General features: G+C 51.6%; 3 protein-coding genes across 6 annotated transcripts; 2 read left to right on the top strand and 1 right to left on the bottom strand.

The window, feature by feature from the left end:
- Positions 1–3,837: 3,837 nt before the first annotated feature.
- TBCB (tubulin folding cofactor B) lies at positions 3,838–9,425 on the top strand. Of its 2 annotated transcripts, XM_078864469.1 has the most exons (7): positions 3,838–3,970; positions 4,068–4,226; positions 5,470–5,613; positions 6,452–6,548; positions 6,993–7,184; positions 7,613–7,685; positions 7,940–9,425. In XM_078864469.1, exons 2-7 carry the CDS (start codon positions 4,104–4,106, stop codon positions 8,055–8,057), a joined length of 747 nt encoding a protein of 248 aa, XP_078720595.1. In that variant the 5' UTR covers positions 3,838–3,970; positions 4,068–4,103; the 3' UTR covers positions 8,058–9,425. The 2 variants fall into 2 exon arrangements, with proteins under 2 accessions (XP_078720595.1, XP_078720594.1); XM_078864468.1 differs by having other exon boundaries at positions 3,910–4,226.
- A 94-nt stretch (positions 9,426–9,519) lies between these two features.
- MNAT1 (MNAT1 component of CDK activating kinase) lies at positions 9,520–14,070 on the bottom strand. Of its 3 annotated transcripts, XR_013637575.1 has the most exons (9): positions 13,854–14,070; positions 12,853–13,005; positions 12,478–12,551; positions 12,169–12,272; positions 11,557–11,697; positions 11,200–11,331; positions 10,865–10,980; positions 10,031–10,267; positions 9,520–9,822 (listed from the first exon to the last, which is right to left on the bottom strand). XR_013637575.1 is itself a non-coding variant. In XM_078864466.1 (8 exons), the coding sequence occupies exons 1-8, from the start codon at positions 13,940–13,942 to the stop codon at positions 10,093–10,095; spliced, it is 984 nt and encodes a 327-aa protein (XP_078720592.1). In that variant the 5' UTR covers positions 13,943–14,070; the 3' UTR covers positions 9,520–10,092. The 3 variants fall into 3 exon arrangements, 2 of the variants coding, with proteins under 2 accessions (XP_078720592.1, XP_078720593.1); XM_078864466.1 differs by having other exon boundaries at positions 9,520–10,267; XM_078864467.1 differs by lacking the exon at positions 13,854–14,070 and adding an exon at positions 13,046–13,236 and having other exon boundaries at positions 9,520–10,267.
- Positions 14,071–16,997: 2,927 nt separating this feature from the next.
- On the top strand, positions 16,998–20,983 carry RPS29 (ribosomal protein S29). The gene is made up of 3 exons (XM_078864265.1): positions 16,998–17,148; positions 18,406–18,505; positions 20,872–20,983. Exons 1-3 carry the CDS (start codon positions 17,087–17,089, stop codon positions 20,878–20,880), a joined length of 171 nt encoding a protein of 56 aa, XP_078720391.1. The 5' UTR covers positions 16,998–17,086; the 3' UTR covers positions 20,881–20,983.
- The last annotated feature ends 990 nt before the right edge of the window (positions 20,984–21,973 follow it).

Consider the following 21,973-nt stretch of genomic DNA (forward strand, 5'->3'; position numbering starts at 1 on the left):
GGTGCGTGACGTCATTTATGGACGGCCCCTAAGGGGAAGGATCAATAAATTGAACTTTGTGAAGGTCAAATAGAAATCTCGAAAACAACACCTTCCCCATCAGTCTGTTAAGCCTATAAGGAGGATCTTTGTGTATGGGGAACCCGGCAAACCGAGTTCGATTCCCACCACGGCCAACATTGGTTACGAATATTTGAACCGGTTCTGGGCGTCCGCAAGGTCGACTCAGCCTCAAATAAGTACCTGGTGCGGTGTGTAAATATCAGTACTGGTGGGGAGACAAAGGCGGCCGTGTAAGCGGCCTTCATAGTTGATGCCCCCGAACGCCACTTTACTTGCCCCCAACAGCCTCTGGGGCGGGCGACATGGCCGATTATTGGGCTTGAGCCTTACTGGCAGTAACACGTGCGCGTTCAGATGTTCAAACACCAAATAGACCACCTCTTGCAAGGCATCTTGTTTCAATATTTTTGATACTGCACTGGCAATAAAAATGTCCTGTAGATAATTGAGGGATCTTTGTTTGTGCTTTGTTACGGGTGTGTGAGTTGCACGTGGTTTAGTTTATGTACTGGAATGCTCCCCGGGGTTTTTTGGAATTGTGGCAGGGTAAACAATCACCCCTTTAACCGTAGTTATTTGTTAAATCAGTGCAAGGTGGAGGTGTTTACCAGCAGCCCCTTGCACGCACTCGGTTGAGTGTCATAAGACAAATATTCCCCCAATAGCCTTAACGGCTATAGATGGTGTCGGTGGCAAGCACATTTCCACGTGTTAAGCTAATTTGTTGATCTATTATTTGTGGCCAGGTCGCTTCTATAAGAGAGCTATATAACTCAGGCCTTACCAGGTCAATAAAAAAAAAGTTACTATTTTTGTTAATTACAGTTAATTATAAATTATAATCAGACAACCCGCCTCCTTCACCTATCTGTGAATCCACATGGAATGTAAAAATATGTTTTACACATCCCATCAGCCATACGACATCCTGGGAGGGTATAATTTCAGTAGAATCATACGGCATGCTTTGTCTTCCTACCATTTCTGATGTTTACACACCGCACCAGGTACTCGTTTGAGGCTGAGACGACCTTGGGGAGGCTCAGGACCGGTTCAGATAATCGTCGCCGGTGGTTGACCGCGAGCGAGAATCGAATTGAAGCAAACTACTTTTATTGTTCCAGGTAAAGGCCCAGTGAGCTTTGCAGCTTTTTTTCCAGACGCGACCAGGCCACAAATGACAGCTCAACGCGAAGTGGCTTAACATCACGTGGATTTATAGCAGCCAAATACGCTAAACGCATGATTCTAAATGTGGAGGGGGAAAACCTGGAGGACCTGGAGAAAAATCCACGCGACCACGGGGAGAGAGACACCGCAAAACTCCAAATATACAGCAGCAAGCGTCAGGGTCGGGATCGAAACCACGACCTCCTGTATACCAGGCGAGGGAGTGAACATCTCCTAGCTTCCGGGTGCGTACCGCATCGCGCTAACCGCTGCGCCACCGCTCCCCACACCAAAGACAAAGATCCCCCCTTACAGCCTTGTCTCTCCGGTAGCAATGTTTACATATCGCACCACGGTACTCATTTGAGGCTGAATCGATCTAGGGGAGGCCCAATACCGCGGCGCTTGTGCCAGGCTAGGTGCACTTTGGGGCCACGTGAAGTGTCGAAGGCTCGCTGACAGGAGGAGGTCTGGGGACAGACCCAGCAGGTGCCATGGGTTGGCTGACTGATTACCTGTAGATGTGTAACGGTGTTATTGGGTGAACGTACACCGTCTCTGGGTAGTACCCACTACTTACCAATAGGGGGCAGTCAACGGGCTGAGCCGGTACCAGGGGACGATGACCCAAGAGGCCAACAGTCAGCCGGGGAAACGGATCCTGGAACGAAGACCCCAACCCCCAGGTAGGGGGCTGTGGGGGGATGATGTCACCCTTCCAGAACCTGGTGGAAGGTTCGGGAAGGGAGGCGTGGCTAGGGCGGAGCAAGCCACAGCGCAGGATAAAAGGCCGGGCCCAGGGAGGGTCCGGGCAGTGTTGCCCAGCACAAGAGAAGAGCCAGTTGAAGACGGAAGACCAGCCAGCCAGGACCCTGGGACTCACCTGACCCGCCGTCCTTATCAGGGCCGGGTCCGTATGGCCAGTGGTCGAGACCTGTACCTTGGCTGGGTCAGGTCAGACTAGCCTCCCCTAGGACCCTCTTAGCTGGAGGATCCCGAGACCCTAGCCACAGGGATAGGGCGAGCTAGTCCAGAGGCATAGCTCCTCGGGCAGCAGGTGAAGGGGCCGTTACCCCTTCAAGTGTTCGGCTGCGTTGTGCTGTAATAGCCCCCTCTGTAATAAATAGCGTTGCCTCGACCGATCCGTCTACGCCGTCTTAAAGAACCCACTACATACAGATGCACCACCAGCTGTACCCCCTACTGTGCCAACCTGCTGTATTTTATCCGCCCGGCGCTCCACTCGTTGTTGTGAGTGGTCGCTACTCTGCCCTACGTTGTTGCTGGAGGGCGACTACCGACAACTGCCCCACACCACAAAGATCCCCCGTATAGCCTTAACAGACTGTAGGGGCAAGTGCTGTTAGCGAGCACCTATGAAGGCCGAAACGGCGCACGAGGGGGTGAGTGGCCAGCACCACGCTCGGCCGCCTTTGTCTCTCCAGTCCCAATGTTTGTTTAGACACCGCACCAGGTGAGGCCCTAGACCAGTTCAGATGAACTCGAGTCGCCGGGTTCATAGCGCAGCGTAGCGTTAACCACTACATCACCGCTCCCCACACGCACACACACCTACACACACACACCTACACACACAACCCCCACGCACACACACCCCCCACGCACACACACACACCTACACACACCTACACACACACCTACACACACCTACACACACACACCTACACACACAACCACCACGCACACCACCGGGCACGCACAGAGTGCTCAGTACAGGGAGTTTGCGATGTTTGACGATGAGTTGTGCGTGATGTATCCGACACCAAAGCCGTAGCCATGGAGTCAACATTGGGGGGGACCAAATCTTCCTGGGGGTCCCCCCCCCAGAAAAAAAATCTAAATTTGAAAACTAATTTCCTGCTTAAAATATAAAAAAATTCACTAACACATGGGACGGACTTTTTATTTATTTTTTACAATAATATATAATAGTGTATTGTATTACATTGCTGTTTTCTTTTCTTTTTCACCTTTTCTTGTTTCATTGTATGTAATTGCAGAGATTAGGGATTAATAAAGTACAACCATAACCACAATCATATAAATAGGAATCAATTTTCTAGCAAAATATTGGGGTGGGGGACATTTTGAGCATATTTAAATATTGGGGGGGATGTGTCCAAGTCCGTAATTATAATATAATTATAATATAATTATAATATATATTGGGGGGGGGTGTGTCCCCCCCAATATATATTATAATTACGGCCTTAGTTGACAAAGAGAGCGGTGTTCTTCCATGTGTGGTTATTTGGTGGCTGGGTGGTGACATTTTCTGTGGCAAAGTCTCAGAATCCCAGGGCCCCTTTTGCCCATCACCGTGGCAACGATCGCATTGACACAACCCGGTCGATTCGCACGCTCGATTCCTACGTAGTCCGAATCGATTCTATTTGTTTCGCCGATCGTATGATCCAGAAACGGGTGCCGTCGATTCCCAAGTTAGTCGAAAAAGTTGAAGTCGAGGATCGATTCGCGTGAATAACTCAGGGCCACTATTAATTTGTAAAGGGGGAGGGGGGGTGAATTCGAACAGCAGTGTTATGGATAACAACCCGATCATTTGCAAGACATCACTTTGCATTTATACAAACGAGTATCGTGACTGTATGATCGAATCGAAGAATCAATTTGGTATCGAGGAATCGCGAAAACTGCGGCGTGAAGAGGAGTGACGTCACATCCGGTTCAACGGCGCGGGAGAAGCACGCGGGAAGTGCGCATCGCTTCCTCACCAGTCCTCACCGTAACCTCCTCACCCTCGCCACTCTCAACATCCACCACACACCCTCACCAGCCGCCTCCTCCCCTAGAGCCACGTGAACCTCGGGGCCGCAGCTGTCTTCGCCATGGCGGCTCTCTACCTGGGCGAGGTGCAGGGCGCGGTGGTCTCCGTGCTCGTCACGAGCTCCCTCTCCTCCTTCCCCAGCGAGAAGAGATTCTGCCGAGACATCACCGTGGCGCAGCTCAAGGTGCTCTGCGTGTGTGTGCTGCTGCTGCTGCGTGTGTGGTGCGGTGCTGCGTGGGTTGCTGCTGGGCAGTAGTTTGAGGCAGTCGCCCTCCAGCAACAACGGAGGGCGGAGGAGCGACGTTCGCAACAACGAGGGGAGCGCCCGGGCGGATAACACACTCCTGCGGAGGGAGCTGGTAGGAACGTTGGGTTGCTCGGTCAATGGCCAGGGTCAACGGCGGCGTGGTGCATTCCGAAAATATGCCCGACTGTGAGGGCGGGCACAAGCCGGCGTGAGCAGATTAAACTTTGAGTTTTATAAGGGCACCACAGGGTGACCAGCCCCTCCCCACCCAGCCCCTCCCCACCCAGCCCCTCCCCACCCAGCCCCTCCCCACCCAGCCCCTCCCCACCCAGCCCCTCCCCACCCAGCCCCTCCCCACCCAGCCCCTCCCCACCCAGCCCCTCCCCACCCAGCCCCTCCCCACCCAGCCCCTCCCCACCCAGCCCTCTTCTCTCTACCCAGCTCCACCCTCCCCGCCCCACCCATCCCCTCCCTCCCCACCCAGCCCCTCCCCACCCAGCCCTCACCCAGCCCCTCCCCACCCAGCCCCTCCCTGCACGACGGACACAATAATCCTGTGGGCTGGTGTAACCAGGAGGTTCCTACCAGTAAAATACAGCAAGTTGGCACAGTGGGGGGTACAGCTGGTGGTGCATCTGTCGGTCATCTCAGCCAACCCATGGCACCTGCTGGGTCTATCCCGAGATATCATCTTGTCAGCTGAGCCTTCGACACTTCACGTGGCCTCAAAGTGCACCTGGCCTGGCACAGGCGCCGTGCTGACGTCACCGGGTATTGGTGTGCTGCGTGGTGTGTAGCGTGTGTGCTGTTGGTGTTTGGAGGTATGACTTGGGTCCTTGCCCTCTTCTACTAGGTCGACTCAGCCTCAAATGAGTACCTGGTTCGGTGTGTAACCATCGCCACTGGGGAGACAAAGGCGTCCGGGCGTGGTGCTGACCACCCACCCCCTCGTGTGCCGTGCCGGCCTTAATAGGTGCTCGCTCAGCGCATTTGGTCCAAGAGGCTGTAGAGGCTACACGGGTGATCTTTATCTTTTGTCTGCGCTCAGGGGTAGCTGGAGCTGATCACGTGAGCCTCTGCAGCATGGTGTGTGTGTGTGTGCGTGGTGTATACATTGTGTTGTTGGGCATTAATTGATATGCCGTGTGTATGCTGTGTGTACGATGTCGTGCTGGTGTAGGGGAAGCTGGAGATGATCACGGGGGCCCCCGCCGCGGGGATGCGCCTGCAGTTGTTTGGGCCCCATGACGAGCCCCTCCCCGAGCTCAGCGACGACGACGCCCAACTCGGATCCTACCCCGTGGACAACGGCTGTCGCATCCACGTGCGCCATAGGGCATACCAACACGGGGGTCCTAAAATTGAGGGGCGCGGAGGGTGCCTAGAGATACCATCAACGTCCTGGGATTGTCTAGGGATACCACCAGATTCTAAGGGTTCTGGGTCTAGGGATATGACCAGGGCCTGCAATTCGGCATTCTAGGGATACCACGAATCTAGGAATACTACCAGGGTCCTGGGATTCGGGGGATCTCGGGATAATAATGTTTAGTTTCACATTGTTAAAATTGCATATTACAATCGCTAAGGAGCCACATGCTAGCTGGAAGGCAGCAGCCAGGTGGTGAGTCTGTGCCAACAATTGCCCAAGCTCTGCAGTCCTATACATTGCGATGTGTTGAGCTAATGAGTGTTTATGCATGCATGAGGAAACACGAGCACCCATAGAAAAAGCAGGTTGCGAAGGGGCAACACTATCCCTAACAGAAGGAACATGATATTCGTCTGCACTTTACTTTCCTGCATTTTTGTGGTGCGCCAGAGCATGGCTTCTCAACGCCCACTGAGAGGAATGTCCCTGATCCACCAACCCTTGCCTCCAAAGTGCTGGATTAAAGGCCACGTGCGTAGCCACGACCGGATGCTTGGGTCCTAGGATTAGGGGGGACTAAGGATTCTGGAAAATACCACCTGTACATATGGGATGCTTGTATAATATTCATCATGTACATCCCTTTTTCAATGTTGGTTGAGGTCCTCGGGGTTGTTTGACCGTACTTCACGCTGGCCAGTGCGGATTGACGTTTTCTATTTCTCCGGTATCGGTGATACCGACACTGGCATGTGTGCACCGCGCTCTCGCTCCACACCTCCCCCACCAGGTGATGGACGTGACGGGGCAACAGAAGGGCGAGTTTGAGGACCTGTCGTCTGTGCCCAAGTACGACATGCAGGAAGACGACTACGAAAAACGCTCCGGTCAGAATCCCGTTCACTCGCTCGCCCACTCACTCCTGGACAGATTTGCACACTCGTCTCTCTCGCTCTCGCTCGCTCTTCACACTCGCATGTCAACAGTCTTACAGTCGTCACCCTCGTCACTCGCAGATTAACATCTATTTACACAGTCGGTGCTTAATCACACATTTTTTACTCAGGTGGTGTAAAGAGTTGGTGGTGAGGTTGTGTGGGACCATGAGGTCGTGTAATTGTTTTAAGGAGATGTGATGTTAATTGGTGTGAAGAGGTAGTTTGAGAGGTAAAATGCAGTGTGGGATTTTTTAAAGAAGTATTGATGGATGTGTTTGTGTGAAGAAAGTGTGATGTGATGTCACCGTCCTGTGAAGTTTGTGAAGAGGTGCAGCTGCATTAAGTTAATATTTTAACTCCCTCTCCATGTACCTGTCATCACACCTCGCATAGAGTCGGTGCGCACGTTCATGAAGCAGCGGCGGCTGGGCCGCTACGACGAGGAGATGCAGGCGCAGCGCGAGGAGGAGCGGCGCAAGCGCGAGGAAGAAGAGAAGTTGGCGGCAAGTGCCATCACGGTCGGGCAGCGGTGTGAGGTGGAAGTGGTGGGGCAGCCACACAAGCGTGGAACCGTCATGTTCGTGGGTACGTGGCATGTGGGTTTTGGTGTGCGAGTGTGGTGTCGTTGTTGCCGTGTGTGGTGTCCTGTGTGATTATGGTGGTGTTGTGTGTAATTAAAATCTGATCACGATTGTCAGCATTATTATCTTAGGTAGCAGCTGCGGTATGTTTCACACCTTTAAAAACAATGTAACTGCTATTTGCCAAACATTGCATTGCTGTAAAATAATCTGCAAATTACCAAATTGGGGTTGCACATAGCAACATTGCCCTGGACTGCAAAAACTTGGCAGGACCCTCATAAAAAGCCTTGAGACTCGGTTGCCTTCATCGCCTACCCATAATTCCACTGCTGGCATAGGTTGTAGTGTCATTGTGGTTGCTGGGTGTGGTTGGCTGTAAATGTTTGTGATTGGCTGTGAGGTGACATAACGCTCCTCCCACCCCCCCAGGTCAGGCAGACTTCAAGCCAGGGTTCTGGGTGGGGGTGAAGTATGACGAACCGTTGGGCAAGAACGACGGCAGGTGAGGCCTCGCCTGCTCATTGCACAGGGTGGTGAAGTGTGTGCAGAGTGTGCTGGTGGGTGTGGTTTGAATATAAATGTGAGGACAAGTGCCGAGTGGTGGGCCCGGTATGTTTGATGCAATTACTGTGGCGCATTGTCCTGTGTGCGTCTGCCTCTTATGTCAACTGGGCCTATAATGCATAGCAATGTCTGGTGGCTGCCTAAATAGCCCCTCGCTCACATGCTCTTCCCGTGGCTGCGTGTGCCGTGCAGTGTGGGTGGTCGCCGGTACTTTGAGTGCGAGCCACGCTACGGCGCATTCCTCAAGCCGATGTCAATCACTGTGGGCGACTTCCCAGAGGAGGACCTGGGTCTGGACGACGAGATGTAAACACGGTTGACCGCAGCACCATCATCTATCTGCATCATCATCACCACCGGGCCTCGTGAAGGATCGAGGTGCTAACCGCGACATTTTACCATCGCGTGGAGCCGAACTGTGACCTATAGAGCTAAAGGGCGGCATCGCCACCGTCGCATCGTAAAGCAGGAATCGTCCTAACGGTCACGTCGGCAGAGCACGACGCGGTGCCTGGCTTGTTCACTCGCATGTTCGCTCAATCAACCATCCACTCGGTCACCCACGATGCTGGACTAGCAACACGGGCCCGACTATTTCCCCCGTTTACACGATTTCCCCCCTCCATGAATGATTTGAACATTCCGTGTCGCACTGTGACACCGCGATTGGTGAACGTCATTCATACATGCGTCCACGCAGAAATATTTATTATAAACGCGCTTAAAAAATGACAAGTGTTTGTGTGTTTGTGCCTGTGGACTAACATGTTTAACAGATGCGGGAACGCACACAGTCCTAATCCGAGAAAAGCACTCAGACGGTAGCAAAAATGGGCAGTTATCCCCTTGCCCGGAAATGTTTAAACGGTCATTATACATTTAAAAAAACTATTCAAATGTTATTCATTCATGTAAAAAAAACACATTGCCATTATGAACATGAAATAAGCATTCACCAAGGAGAGTTTGATGCGAACTAACACAGGAACACTTGTTTTTGACATGGTACCTCTTGGCCATAACAATTTGCTCTCCCTCCAAAATGCTGAGCTTTGTGTGCCACTAACGGTTAATTAGCCATCGATATCGGAAAGCCTTCTTCCCTTTAGCTCAAATCAGTCACCCGTTGGTGTGTCGCTCTGCTGGGCTCACACTGCTCCGACATGGGGCAAAGCTGTAATTGCATCTTTCCCCTCCCTGTGCTGTGAAAGCCTGAGCTGCCTTGCATTGACAAAACAAGACTTAAAATCTTCCCATGCGCTGCGGAGGTTGCTTATGTGTTTACCATTGCCGGAGACGGGTACCAGCGGTGTCAAGATCGGCCTATGGAGGACATACTGAGCGGTTGGAAGCAGCCGTTCAAGTAGCAATAGCTGGCGGAGGAGACGCTCACCCTGAGTGGAGCACCCGGTTTCTAAAACGCAGCGAGGTGGCAGCGGGCGGCACAAGCGGTGGTGCATCTGCTAGTCTTGGGCACTCAACCGTTGTTAACACCTGTCTGTCCCGTGGCCTGCTGATAAACCTTTAACACTTCACGTGGCCCCCGAAAGTGTACCTATGTAGGCTGGCACAATCGATGGAGTGACATCACCGTTGCCGAGTGACGAATGGCAGCTGTTTATATTGATCAAAGTTGTGTTGTGTGTTCTGCTGGAGCTGGAATAAACTGTTAAATCACTCTGTGTAGCTCTAACCCTACTCAAGGCCTTTTCCCATGTACGGTGATGCACCACTCATTAGCATTCCCGTAACAAAACTCATTTTGATGGCCTGCAGCATTATTTTTCGTGTCACATCTGCATGTGCCTCCCTTTCTCACACCAGTACCAGCCCCACCCACCCCATGTGACTTGCCAGGGATTCTGGGAGTCCAAAACTGGAATTAATGATCGAGTTAATTGAGAAAAAGGAGAGGACTGTTGCTGGGGGTGCTGGTACTTCTGCCGGTGGTGGTTATGCTGAAGGTGCTGCTATTGGCAGTGGTGGTGGTACAGCTGCCTGTGTGTCGCTCTGGTTGCCTGTGGAGAGACGCAGATCTCTGTGGGTCGCGCCAGTCAGGGTGCTGGAGCGCCGGCCTTGATACAGCAAGGGGCAGGGGCCAAGGGATAAAGGGGGAGCGTAAGGGGGACTCGGGGCTCGTTTCGGGGATCAAGCTAGAACACGCGCACATAGTGAGCAGCCTAGGAAGTTAGCCACACTTAGCAACAGAATCCAGTGTATAGTTAATTGTTTAATAAACGCGTTGCCTCCTACAACAGTGTGTGCGCGCCTAAGTTGACATACGCTATGCCTGCATGACCGGGTGTTGAGCTGGTGCCAGGTCGCCCGTCGTGTGGATGGCACCGTCACGTGGTCCCGGTGGCGGCCGCTCCTCCTGCCACCACCCCCCCGCCTGCCGCCGCGTGCGGCCGCCAGAAAAGGCCGCTGAGGGCGTCCTGCAGCGCACGGCGGCAGGCGAGAGCCGACGAGTACCCGCCGCCTTGATCCAGGGATGAGGCCGAGCGCACGTGACTCAGATACCTGGGGGACACCACCAACACCGCGGGCACCACCATCAGCAGCAACAGCAACTGCTTGTGATTCAATGGCTGCAATTACAGTTGCTTTGTGAAGATTTGTCATTTGTGAATGTAATCACGCCAGGAAAGTCTCGCCGAGCCTGAAGACTTATTCAGGAGGGTCCTGCTAAGTTTTCAGGGGGGGCGACAATTGCTATTAGATTCCAATTGGGAGGATTTGCCGGCACACAATGGCCTACTTTTGCGAATTATGTCACTTTTACGTGCACTGTGAAAGCAGACATGTTTTTTCTGATTATTACACCCGCTGTATTCACCAAGGTGGCCACTAGATTAAAACCGTGAATCGTGGATCTCTGCAATAGACCATGTCCACCACTATCGGCAATGCGAAAAGCATGATCAACAGCAGCAGCGTAAACAAAATTACCAACACCAGCATCCGCAACATCGTTATCGGCACTGTAGCCATTGGCATCGGCATTACCACCAGCATCATTACCACCAGCATCATTACCACCAGCATCACCATTGCTATAAATCACTGCCATCATCAGCCTGGCACTACCACAGCATGGGTTGTGGTGGTTGTGGTTACCCGGCGGGCCCCAGCTCCTCCTCAGTGGGGGCGCGGGGCCCCCACGTAGTGAGCTCCACCGCACGGTAGGAGAACAGCGACTCCTGGGAGCACATAACGGGCTCCAGCAGCACCTTCTACGCACAGCAAACATCACCGACACAGTCATCACAATCGCGCACCGTCACCATCTATATCATCACCAACATTTGTTTTTTTTGTCATTTTGGTGACCCAGGTTGCTCTTGCAAATGAGACTCAACCTGGTCTCTTGAGTTCTCAACTGGTTATAACCATCATTGCTAACATCACGCAACAGAACGTCACATTCTGTGGAGTGCTGGTGAGTGTCGCACCATCTTAATGCCGGTGGAGAAGGTGGTGGAGGGGGGAGCGGGTGGGTGGAGGCGACGGAGTTCGCGCTCGCCCTGAGCCACGCGCTCACGGTGCTCGGCCAAGAGCAAGCGTGCTGGCAGCTGGGACGCCTCCTACACGCACGGGTACACATACACAGCTATACATCAATACATACGGCTGGGATGCCCCCTACACACATGGGTACACATGCACACAGCTGGGACGCCTCCTACGTGAAGATGGGCACACATACACGATGCGGGAGCCACGGTGGGGCCTGACGAGGCTTGTTGAATCTCGGCAAGTCTCAGTAAGGTCCCTCGAGTCTGACATTTGGCGAGGCACCGCGAGCTCACCATCTGGTCCAGCAAGGCCTGCGCGGCGCGTTTGCGCGCATCGCGCTGCTGCTGCTCCCCTTGCAGCAGCTCAAGGCGCCGGCGCTCCGACTCATCGAGCTCCCACTGGAGCCCCACGCACAGCTCCTCTTGCTCCCGACTCTAGAGCACCACAATACACACAACAACAGCCGCCACCATTCGCCACTAAGTGTCATGACGTCACCACAATGCTTGTGCGAGGTACGCTTTGAAGCCATCGCGTGGATTGTCGAAGGCTCACTAGCAGCTCGCGGGACAAACCCAGGTGTTGTGGATTAACTGACTAATAGATGCATCATCTGTGCTCCCCACCGTGCAAACTGTGGAGGGCAACGGCCTCCAACTACCCATTAACGTCCTTTACGAGCCTCCACAAAGGCCGATCTTGACACCGCCGGTGCCAGTTATCGGCAAGTCAAATCAGCTCCACATCCGCCTGTACCACATCAGTTTATCTCTTCCCCTGCCCATGCTGCGCTCAGCTAGCCCCCTCTATCCAGCTAAACAATCTATTTCGTGCAGATCTTCCTTTAAAGGGGTCCACATTTCTGCAAGCATAGAAAAGTGGGGGCGCACACACAAACCACGTACCGTCTTGACGCGGTTTTTCTGGATAATGTCACGGTTGTCGCGCTGGTATTGCTCCATGCGCCGCTTTGTGGTTTCCACATCCACGTTGTTCGTCAGGTTAAATACTAGGGGAGGGGGTCAATGTTGGTTAAACTTTGTAGCAAACAAGGTGGGGTTGGTGGTGTGGATGTGTTGGGTTGATGACATGCGTGTGGTTGGTCATCTGTGGTTTGGTGGAGTGATGGTGGAGTGCGGTTGGTAATGCAGTGTTGGTTAAATGGTGAAATATCTTTGGTGATGTAGGTGAGGTTGGGAGCGTATCAGTGGTACCGATATCTTCTATCTCCTCCAGGTAGTCGTTGTACTCGCGGAGCGATGGGAAATCCTCCTCCCGCTTGTTGTACCTGGCGGGTAAATGCACGTGTGGTTGGCAGTACAGCAAGTGGGTTTGCGACCCTATCTGTGTGGAGCTGGTGATTGTCACCCCCTCTGCATGGTGGGTTTTCTGCTATCTCCATCCCTCCTGTCTATGTATCCGTCTCCATGTCTCTCTGTCTCCCGATGTGCCTGTGTCTCTGTCTCTCTGCGTCTCCCCGTGTCTACGTCTCCCTGTGTCAGTGTCTCCTTGTGTGTCTATGTCTGTCTCCCGATGTCTCCGCGTCAGTGTCTCTCTGCATCTTCGTGTCTTTGTCTCCGGGATCTCACGTCTTGAGCACACGCTTGCGGATCTCCACCTCCTTGTCGACGAGGGCATCCTCGAAGAGCTGCACGCGGAACGCGCTCTTGCGCAGAGGCGTCGCACAATCGGGGCACGAGCCGGCGCCCCGCGCGAACAGCATCTCCACACAGCTCTCACACCTACATACATACACATAGCATTTTCACACAGTTCTCACACCTACACAGCACCACATACACACACATAGCATCATCTACTCAGCTCTCACACATACACAGCACATACACATAGCACGATCCACTCAGCTCTCACACCTACATACAGCAGCACATACACACACACAGCACCATCCACTCAGCTCTCACACCTACACAGCACCACATACACATAGCACTTGTACATAGTTATCACACTGACACAAATGACAAAGAACCCCTGCATAGCCTTGCCAGACTTGGGGCAAGTGCTGTTAGCGAGCACCTATGAAGGCCAGCACGGCACACGAGGGGGTGGGTGGCCAACACCACCCCCGGCCGCCTTTGTCTCCTCAGTGGCGATGTTTAGACACCGCACCAGGTACTCAGTTGAGACTGAGGGTCTGAGTGAGGTAGTGTAGGGGGAGACAATGGAGACGGGGCGTGAGTGAGGCGGTGTACGTGAGTGGGGAGCGGTGGTGTAGCGGTTAGCGCGCTGCACTACGAACTTGGCGACCCGGGTTCGATTCCCGCTCACGGCAAACACCAGTGACGATTATCTGAACCGGTCCTGGGCCTCCCCTAGGTCGACTCAGCCTCAAATGAGTACCTGGTGCGGTGTGTAAACATCGCCGCTAGGGAGACAAAGGCGGTCGGGCGTGGTGCTGGCCACCCACCCCCTCGTGTGCCGTGCTGGCCTTCATAGGTGCTCGCTAACAGCACTTGCCCCTACAGTCTGTTAAGGCTACACGGGGGATCTTTGTACGGGGAGAGAGGGTCCCAAGCAGACGTGCAGAGCCTCAGGAGACACCGGGTATGGGGCCGCTACTCACAGCGTGTGTCCGCACACGTTCACCATGAGCTTGAGCTGCGGGTTGCGGTACTTGGTAGTCTTACACCGCGGGCAGCCCTGGTCGTCCATGGTTTCACCGCAGAAACGTCCACCTCAACCACCTCCACCACCACCAGCGTGATGATAACTCGAGGCCGAGGAGACGCGGCTATGCTGCGGCCATCTTGCCCAGGGACACGACCGCGTGTGGCGCCAGTGGGTGTGGGGCGGTCTCCCGTACCAATATGGCCGCGGGCCTAGGCCACACCCAGCCAAATTTCCACGTGTTTGAGCCACATCACAGCGCGGTTTTATTGAACGTTCCTCTATTGGAATATTTATACGGTTAAAACAAGTTTAGATAGCCTATGTATTCCAACCTGCCATTGCTTGCATCTCGTTAATAATTTTGCTTTGGTCCGCCTTCAATTACTGACGTATTTATGTGTGCATTGTACTTTATAGCAATGCTATTGTTTCAGATGTGTGCTTCCAGCAATTAGTTTGTTTTAGTGAACCTTGTTTCCTTACTGTTTGTCTTGCTAGTATTTATCTAAAGCTCAACTTTGCAGTCTTCTCTCTTTTCAAGTTAATCAGTAATTTACTGTACGCTATATTTCAATTGGATGTGTCGGATTCATAAATGGCATAAGCAAATATAAGATGGTTAAATGTTTACCCATTTATACTTATGCCTTTATTTTTCCAAAGGCATGTTTTTAAACAAAGATTAATGCTATTACTGTCAAGGTATAAACAAAAATACCCAAAACGCATGTTTTTTGGGTTCGGCCACGTAATGATCTGGCCAAATTAATTTTGACTTCCTGGATCTTGTTCTGAAGATGCCTGGTGCAGTTTCAAGTGGAATATTACTGGTAGGAACCTCCTGGTTACACCAGCCCACAGGGGATTATTGTGTCCGTCCGTCGTGCATCAAAAATGGGAGGGGTGGGGCTGGGTGGAGAGGGGAGGGTGGGGAGGGGCTGGGTGGAGAGGGTGGGGAGGGGCTGGATGGGGTGGGGCTGGGTGGGGAGGGGCAGGGTGGGGCTTGGTGGGAGGTGGGGCTTGGTGGGGCTGGGTGGGGAGGGTGGGGCTGGGTGGGGAGGGGCTGGTCACCCCGTGGTGCCCTTATAAAACTCAACGTTTAACCTACTCACGCCGGCTTGTGCCCGCCCTCACAGTCGGTCATATTTGCGGAATACACCACGCCGCCGTTGACCCTGGCCATTGACCGAGCAACCCAACGTTCCTACCAGCTCCTTCCGCAGGAATGTGTTTAATAGCTCGGTTTGGTTTTCACGATTGCTCTTCAGCTTACCTGTGAATACGCTGAAACAATAACCGGTACGTTAAAGGCTCGTACAATACACCACATAAAATATTTAATTTGGCTGTGTAGTTTTGCATGGTGGTGTTGCCTTATGATGCAAATCTGTCCCACTCATAACGTGGCCTTACAAAAAAACAATGATTAATCACACAATTGACATTTCTGTTATCTAAAAAAACAACGCAAACTTTGTTGTCGTGTTACTCGTAGGACGCATCTCGACGTTTGTGCCATCTCACTAATTCAGGAATGATACACCTGGCAGTCACTTTTAATTTGCCATGGACAGGGCGAAGGGGCTACGTGGCGGACAGCAGTAAGGGGCCGTCCATAAATGACGTCACGCACCTACGGGGGCGGGTCGGATATTTGTGACGATGTATGACGAGGTGGGGGGGTGTGAGAAATGTGACGTCACATCAAAATGCACAACTTTAAATAAATATAGACAACACGTTCTACTTGATTAAATTGACTTTTTAATAAATGTTCTCTCCTACAACATCAGAGTGCAGCGCCACATTAAATACGCACTACAAAGACAATAGTTTAAAGAGATTTGAAGCACGTTTTATTTGGGGGGGGAAGCACTTTGTGACGTCATGTTTGAGGGGGGGCTGACTTTTTGTGACGCCGTGTGACGAGGGGGGGGGGTGATCAAAAATCGTCCAAAATCGCGTGACGTCATTTATGGACGGCCCCTAAGGAGGCAGTGCAGCAAAGTACATTGTTGTACTCTACTTCTGTGTTCCCTGCCTTCACGACCATCACCCAATCACGGCGTGACGAGGCCCCTCATCCAGCGGTGGATTTTGACACAAATGTTTCGCTCAGGATGACCGCTGCAAAGTATGATCTTGTGTTTTGATTTAGTGTGCTGATCTTTAAAGGTGCATTGATAAATGTTGATACTCCTACTGATGCTCCTGCTGTTGTGGAGTGACTCATGCAGCGAGCTATGGCTACAGGGTTTGGTGGTACATGTTATTTATGTCGTTTATCGTGAAATTTCGGTCACGGTTCCTATGATCACTGTTACATTGCTTTTATGGCTTTATTTTGGTGATTTCAAAAAGTTTCTTGGTTTGGCCATGTTTGTTTGTTGTAGTACGGAGTTAGACTGATAGCTTTAATCTAAGTTGTCTTGTGGTTCTTTTTGTTTGACTTGCATCCCACTGGGATTTTTGCACACAGCGTTGGTGTACGGTGCTTTTTCTGGAAGTTTTTGCTGTTTTTTCCTGGATTTTTCTGTTTGCGCGTAGTCACATAGTCACTTTAAGATGTTTTCTTGTCCATGTTTTTGTTTTTTGTTTGTTGCGGTTGCACCCGATTCAAGAGCCGAATGGCTCACAGGGCTATACCTAATACTGTAAATGAAACTGAAAACTACTGTACTCTTCAAGTCGCTCTCCCATACCAACATGGCCGCCACGCAGGCAACCAATCAGCGCGAACAGGAGGTGCGCGTTCGTCGCTAAAATCTCGCGAGACTGAGAAAATATCCTGGCGCGTCCGGGCTAACGCTAACATCTCGCGAGACTTTAGACTTTTTACTTAAAACTTTCGTGACTGCAGTAATTCATATTATTGGTTCTTTCGGTAAAGTCACGTAGATAGAAAATAAAATTAAAATAACAAAAGCAAAAAAACCCCGCGACGTTTCAATCGCAACACAAGCGGTCTTCATCACGCGCAGAGAAAAATAAATGTTTCTAGCTATTTAACAGACGAACGCGTCGCCACTTATCGCGAGATCTGTGGTTTGGACAGCGGCGGCGGGCAGGCGGGCAGGCGGGCGGGATAGATCCCGCTCTCGCGAGACTTGGGTGCGGGTATATAAGCGCGTGTCGCCCCGCCCCCCTTCCTCCTCGTCTGCTCGCGCCGCCGCCGCTTCGTCCGCCATGGGCCACCAGCAGATCTACTTCTCTCACCCGAGGAAGTTCGGCCAGGGCTCGCGCTCCTGGTGAGCGGAACTCGCTCGCGGTTCGGGGGACCGAGGAGGGGAGATCCCCTTTGGTGGTTTGCCTGGCTCAGGAGCGCGCAGGAGTGTGTGCAGTGCGGGAAGCGTGTGCGAATAAAGCCTCCTTGGGCAAGGCCCGAGTAAGGCCTCTGGACAGAGAGGGGTGGTGGTGAAAATGATTGTCGGTGTTACCGAGGAATTGTAGAGGTTCGATTGGTGATTGCGAGTGGTTAATTGGTGAATGAGAGTTGATGGGAAGCGGTAGAGCGGGGTGGGCACGTGTGGAGTGGCGGTGCTGCCGGAAGGCGCGCGGGGTTGGGGCCTAGTACCCCGTGCACGTGGGACACGCGGCTGGTCGCAGCCCGGATCTCATCGCCGTGTACATCTTTGCTCCACTGCTGGATGAAGGCTACTTTCACGCCGTCGTGTCGTTCATTGGCGTTGTCCGACTATGGATCACCAAGTTGGGTGGTGCGGGTTGATGAAGCGGGGCTGGGGCAACACACCGGGTGTTTGATCACTGCTAGCCGCGGCCGGGAATCGAACTTGTGTGGCCGGATTATTAGCGCAGTGCGATAATCGCTGCGCCACCGCCCCGGCTGATGTAGTTGATTACCTTGGTGAGCCAAATCGTAATTGAATAATTACATTTATTAACGTGACCCAATTAACGAACCTCGTTTAAGAGGTTACCGCAAAGATCGATTCGAATAACTGCAATTATCACGATCCACTTACCCCAGTTAATGATCCGGACACCGAACGATTAATCTGATCCTTATGCGAAGATGCCTTAAAAGCCGAATTGATGACCTGACCAAATTAAGCGTCTGGCCAATTCCTTGGGACTCTTCCCCAAGTTCACTTTGTGATCATCAACCGACCTTTTGCCCTGTTCTGAAAAATGATGTTGACCTGACCGTAATATATAACTCGGACCACAACACTTACAATATTTCTACTGCTGCTTGTTGCTGGCTGCATGACGTTGAGCATTTGAACTTGTGCTCAGCAACTTAAAATAGTTACGTTGGCTTTGAGTTCTCACTTGGTTAAACAAAACTAAACTACCCTCGTTGAAATTCTAACCTAATGCTAGTTTAGAGCACCATTGAGTTGGATTCCAGGAAGAGCCCCACCCCACCCCTTACGTTCATTGCATTTAGGTTCTGCATTCGCCCATGGTGCACTTTGTGGTTCCACGTTGTGGATTCTAACTCTCACCCACCTACCCCCCCCCCCTTTGTGCGCGTCCGACAGCCGCGTGTGCTCCAACCGCCACGGACTCATCCGCAAGTACGGCCTCAACATGTGCCGCCAGTGCTTCCGTCAGTACGCCAAGGACATTGGCTTCCAGAAGGTGAGGAGGCTCAACGAGCGAGGCCCGGTCCCCCGGAACAGCCGCGAGAGAGCATCCGCTGCCTTAGGCGCAGGCTGCGGCGTGGATACCGTGCAGGAGAAATTTCGAGTGTTCGGGCGTACGTCAGCGCCTACGTTGCGGCGACAAAACGTGCTAATACACGACGTGAAACAAGTGTACGACGGGTGCAGGAGCGGAGGTCTTGATTGTTTGATTCCTAGACTTCCACATGTAGAGAGCACAGATTCAAACCTGCAGCTCGTGAATGTGTGTTCCATGTGAAGTGCCTGTTTGAATTGTGTGAACCTGTGATGTGGAGTGCAGGTTCGGATGAGTATAGAGATCTTGTTTGAGTCTAATCTGTGGTCTTGAAATTATTTTAATAAGATGTATTGCGGTTGACAGGCTTTTGGTAACACTTGAGCCTGCAGCAAGGAGGCGTCCGAGTTCGATTCCAAACTCTGGTGTCTTCCTATGTGGAGTTTGTAACTTCTTCCTGCTATGCATGGGTTTTCTCTGGGTTTTCTCTGGTTCCTCAAACACAATGGAACTCGTGTTGGTTAAACATCCCCCATACCTGAAAATGATACAATTGGGCTCCCACACAAAGAAACCTGGCAGGACCCTCAAAGTCCTGACAATTGGGCTTTCCTCGGTAAACAAGCCAAATAAATACAATATATGATAAGCTGGAGATGTTGTGCATGTGTGCATGTTCCAACATGGAATGTATGTATGTTCAACTTCTTTCGTGCCGTACATAGCCAGCTGTGCTAATCAGAGGTGGAATATGGAGTTCTTTTTATTTTAATTGGTACTATGTCCCTCAGGAAATGTTTAACAATCATCTGGCACGGGCAGTGTACAGCCTCGATGTATGTTTATAGAGAAGATTGGTGAGCTGGGAAAGGCTTGCCCTTGGTTGGGTCATGATGATGAGAGTCGGAGAAACCGTGGTTAAAGTCAGGGGGTTCATTGGCTTAAGGTTTTTGTTATGTTGGTGTTATAATTAAGTTGGGCGTTGTGGTTAAGTCAGCTTTTGTTTTAGTGGGGAATGTGTCATGGTCGTTGTATTAGGCTCGGGTTTATCGCCAAGTCATGCAACAACATCTCATGAAGCTGCACAGAAAAGTAAGACCAGGGAATTGTGGCAAGAAAACGGATTTTATATACTTGGTCAGTCATAGGTGGAGGGGAGGAGGAGGGGACTGTCTTTAGCCTGAGCAAGAACAGGGGTAGGAAGTCGAAAGTGCAGATTTCTGGGGAAAGGGAGTTCCAGACCATGGGGGCAGCAGAGGAGGAGGGGAGAGTCCTCCCACTGGACAACTTGACCCAGGGCTTCAACAGAAGCCTCTGTTGCTGGAGTGGATGGTGCTTGGGGTGGGGGAGAGTAGGGACATCAGAGTGGAAAGGTAGGCCAGGGCCAGTCCATGGGAAGATCTTGCAGATAGCGAGTTCGATCTTAGAATTTATCTGGGATCAGAATATTGGTTACGCGGTCGCGTTTATGGCGCAGTTGAGGAATCTGGCAGCAATAATTTTGGATCGTCTTGAGTTTGGTGATAAGGGACATTGGGAGGTTGAGGTATTTTGGGTGGTACAGGATGTGAGGATGCCATAGAGGAGAGAGTTGCAATCGTCAGGATGTCACGAAGGCATGGATGAGTCTCGGCTACAGCCTCTGGTAAGGAACTGATGAATGTGGGAGATGTTGCACAGTTGGAAATAAGGGCCTGCAGAGATAAGTGGGGAGAGCCGAAGATCAGTGGCAACTCCCAAGGTGTCTCCGTCAGTGCGAGATTTCGGTTTAGGAAGCGCACACTCAATCCCGAGGCTTTATAGGAATTGATTTATTCATGACGAGGAGTGAATCTGTTTTGGAATTTTGTACTGATTTCCAATGTGCCTATCCTCGAGGTTTTTAAATAGCGGTAATAATGATGCGCTTCAGGAAGTCTTGTGATATGACGCGTAGCAATGAAATGGCCTTGGCCGGCTAGGCTCGTTCTCTTGGCGCTGTTTATATTGCCAAGTGAGGCATTTCTTGGATCAATTTTGCTGGTTTTCTGCAGGCTTTGCTATTTGTCATTGATAGGAACATAACCTTACAATAAAAGTTGTTTACATGTCATCATCTTTTTGACAGTTATTGTGCACCCCCACACACACTGTTAGAGATGCAGCTAATGCATGGATGCTGTTAGCATTAAAAACACTTAAGTCGTGGTTAATACTCAGAGAGGGCTTGTGATATCACTGCATCGATGTTGTGTAACACCCATGCGAGTTGTGTATAAATGTCACGTGTGACGATTTGCTTGACTGCAACTCTCCTTCTGTCTCTCCCCCTTCTCCCCTCCTCGCAGCTCGATTAAAGCCGGCGGCGGATGAGAGGGATGGAAGGCGTCGTTGCCTCCACTCTGAGCTCGCGTCGCCACCGCTGTTATTTTGGGTTTTAAATAAACGATGTGAGATGAGGAGCAGCCTCCCGAGTGTCGTGTGCGGCTGTGTCTCAGGTGATGTGTGACGATGCTTCACCTCGTTGGGAGGCGTGGGACCCCGGCCATGGCGAGGGAATATATACCGTGTTTCACATCTCCTCCCCCCCCCCTCGCTTGTTTGGCGACCTTCAGCTTGGTGGTGAACTGCTTTGATTCAAGGGTTGGTGGATCGTGCAGAGATGCAAAACTCCCAAACCTGGGCCTTGTGACCAAAGGAAGGCAGTATAGCATATGAGTTTGTCAACTCATCTATATCGCGGTCCATTGAGTGTTATCCCCTCGTATGTGATGGGTATGTTTTCTCTTGTCTGGTTTCCTCCAAATAAAACAATTCTTAAAATAATTAATTGGCCAAAAATTCCGATGGGAGGAGCCTCCGGAAAAAGTTATAGCCACTTCAGGTGCTGCAATGCCCCAGTTTTAATTTTAAAAAATATACCATACATAGAGGATAGCACTTTAACACAGGTGCACACAGGGAGGTTCAGCACCACAGTTGTACTGTCATCTGCTTGGCCTCCTCACAAGCCAGTGGTGGGTTTAGGAGTTTCATAAATCTTTACGTGATCCACCAACTCTTCTCTCAAGCACTGGATCGCGGGTATGGGCTTCCACATGCCACTGCGGTGCCTGCAATGTATGTGTATTGAACTTTCGCACCGTTTGCTAAATCGGAAGTGTGGGAAGAATTGTATTCGCGTGGAGTGGCCCGGGGTTGTGGAGATTCCTTCAAGATCATTCACCCTCGTGTCTCCGCAGCCTTGCACACGTCACTCGCACGAGTTTAGCATCGCACGTTTGTATCAACTTATTGCAGACTAAATGCCCACCATTGGATAGATTATTTCATTTGCTTGTCGACTCGTACAGCCATCTGTTCCACCTTTGCAGCCCAGCATATAGCGCTCGCTGTTCCCTGGCAGACTCCCATTGCAGGCATTCGCTTTGCTTGACTTTATCTCCAAGT

Source organism: Lampetra fluviatilis, chromosome 18 (genome assembly GCF_964198595.1).
Source record: "Lampetra fluviatilis chromosome 18, kcLamFluv1.1, whole genome shotgun sequence".
In the NCBI taxonomy this organism is placed as follows: domain Eukaryota; kingdom Metazoa; phylum Chordata; class Hyperoartia; order Petromyzontiformes; family Petromyzontidae; genus Lampetra; species Lampetra fluviatilis.

What these genes read in the sequence shown, in the direction of transcription:
- RPS29 (XM_078864265.1), top strand. Translation starts at nt 17,087, where the DNA reads ATGGGCCACCAGCAGATCTACTTCTCTCACCCGAGGAAGTTCGGCCAG. An exon ending in GGCCAGGGCTCGCGCTCCTG is followed by an intron (nt 17,149 to 18,405) that starts GTGAGCGGAACT and finishes CGCGTCCGACAG; the next exon opens with CCGCGTGTGCTCCAACCGCC.
- TBCB (XM_078864469.1), top strand. Translation starts at nt 4,104, where the DNA reads ATGGCGGCTCTCTACCTGGGCGAGGTGCAGGGCGCGGTGGTCTCCGTG. An exon ending in ACAACGGCTGTCGCATCCAC is followed by an intron (nt 5,614 to 6,451) that starts GTGCGCCATAGG and finishes CTCCCCCACCAG; the next exon opens with GTGATGGACGTGACGGGGCA. An exon ending in TGGAACCGTCATGTTCGTGG is followed by an intron (nt 7,185 to 7,612) that starts GTACGTGGCATG and finishes CCACCCCCCCAG; the next exon opens with GTCAGGCAGACTTCAAGCCA.
- MNAT1 (XM_078864466.1), bottom strand. Translation starts at nt 13,942, where the DNA reads ATGGACGACCAGGGCTGCCCGCGGTGTAAGACTACCAAGTACCGCAAC. An exon ending in AGAAAAACCGCGTCAAGACG is followed by an intron (nt 11,698 to 12,168) that starts GTACGTGGTTTG and finishes GTGGTGCTCTAG; the next exon opens with AGTCGGGAGCAAGAGGAGCT. An exon ending in AGGCCTTGCTGGACCAGATG is followed by an intron (nt 11,332 to 11,556) that starts GTGAGCTCGCGG and finishes CCGTGCGTGTAG; the next exon opens with GAGGCGTCCCAGCTGCCAGC.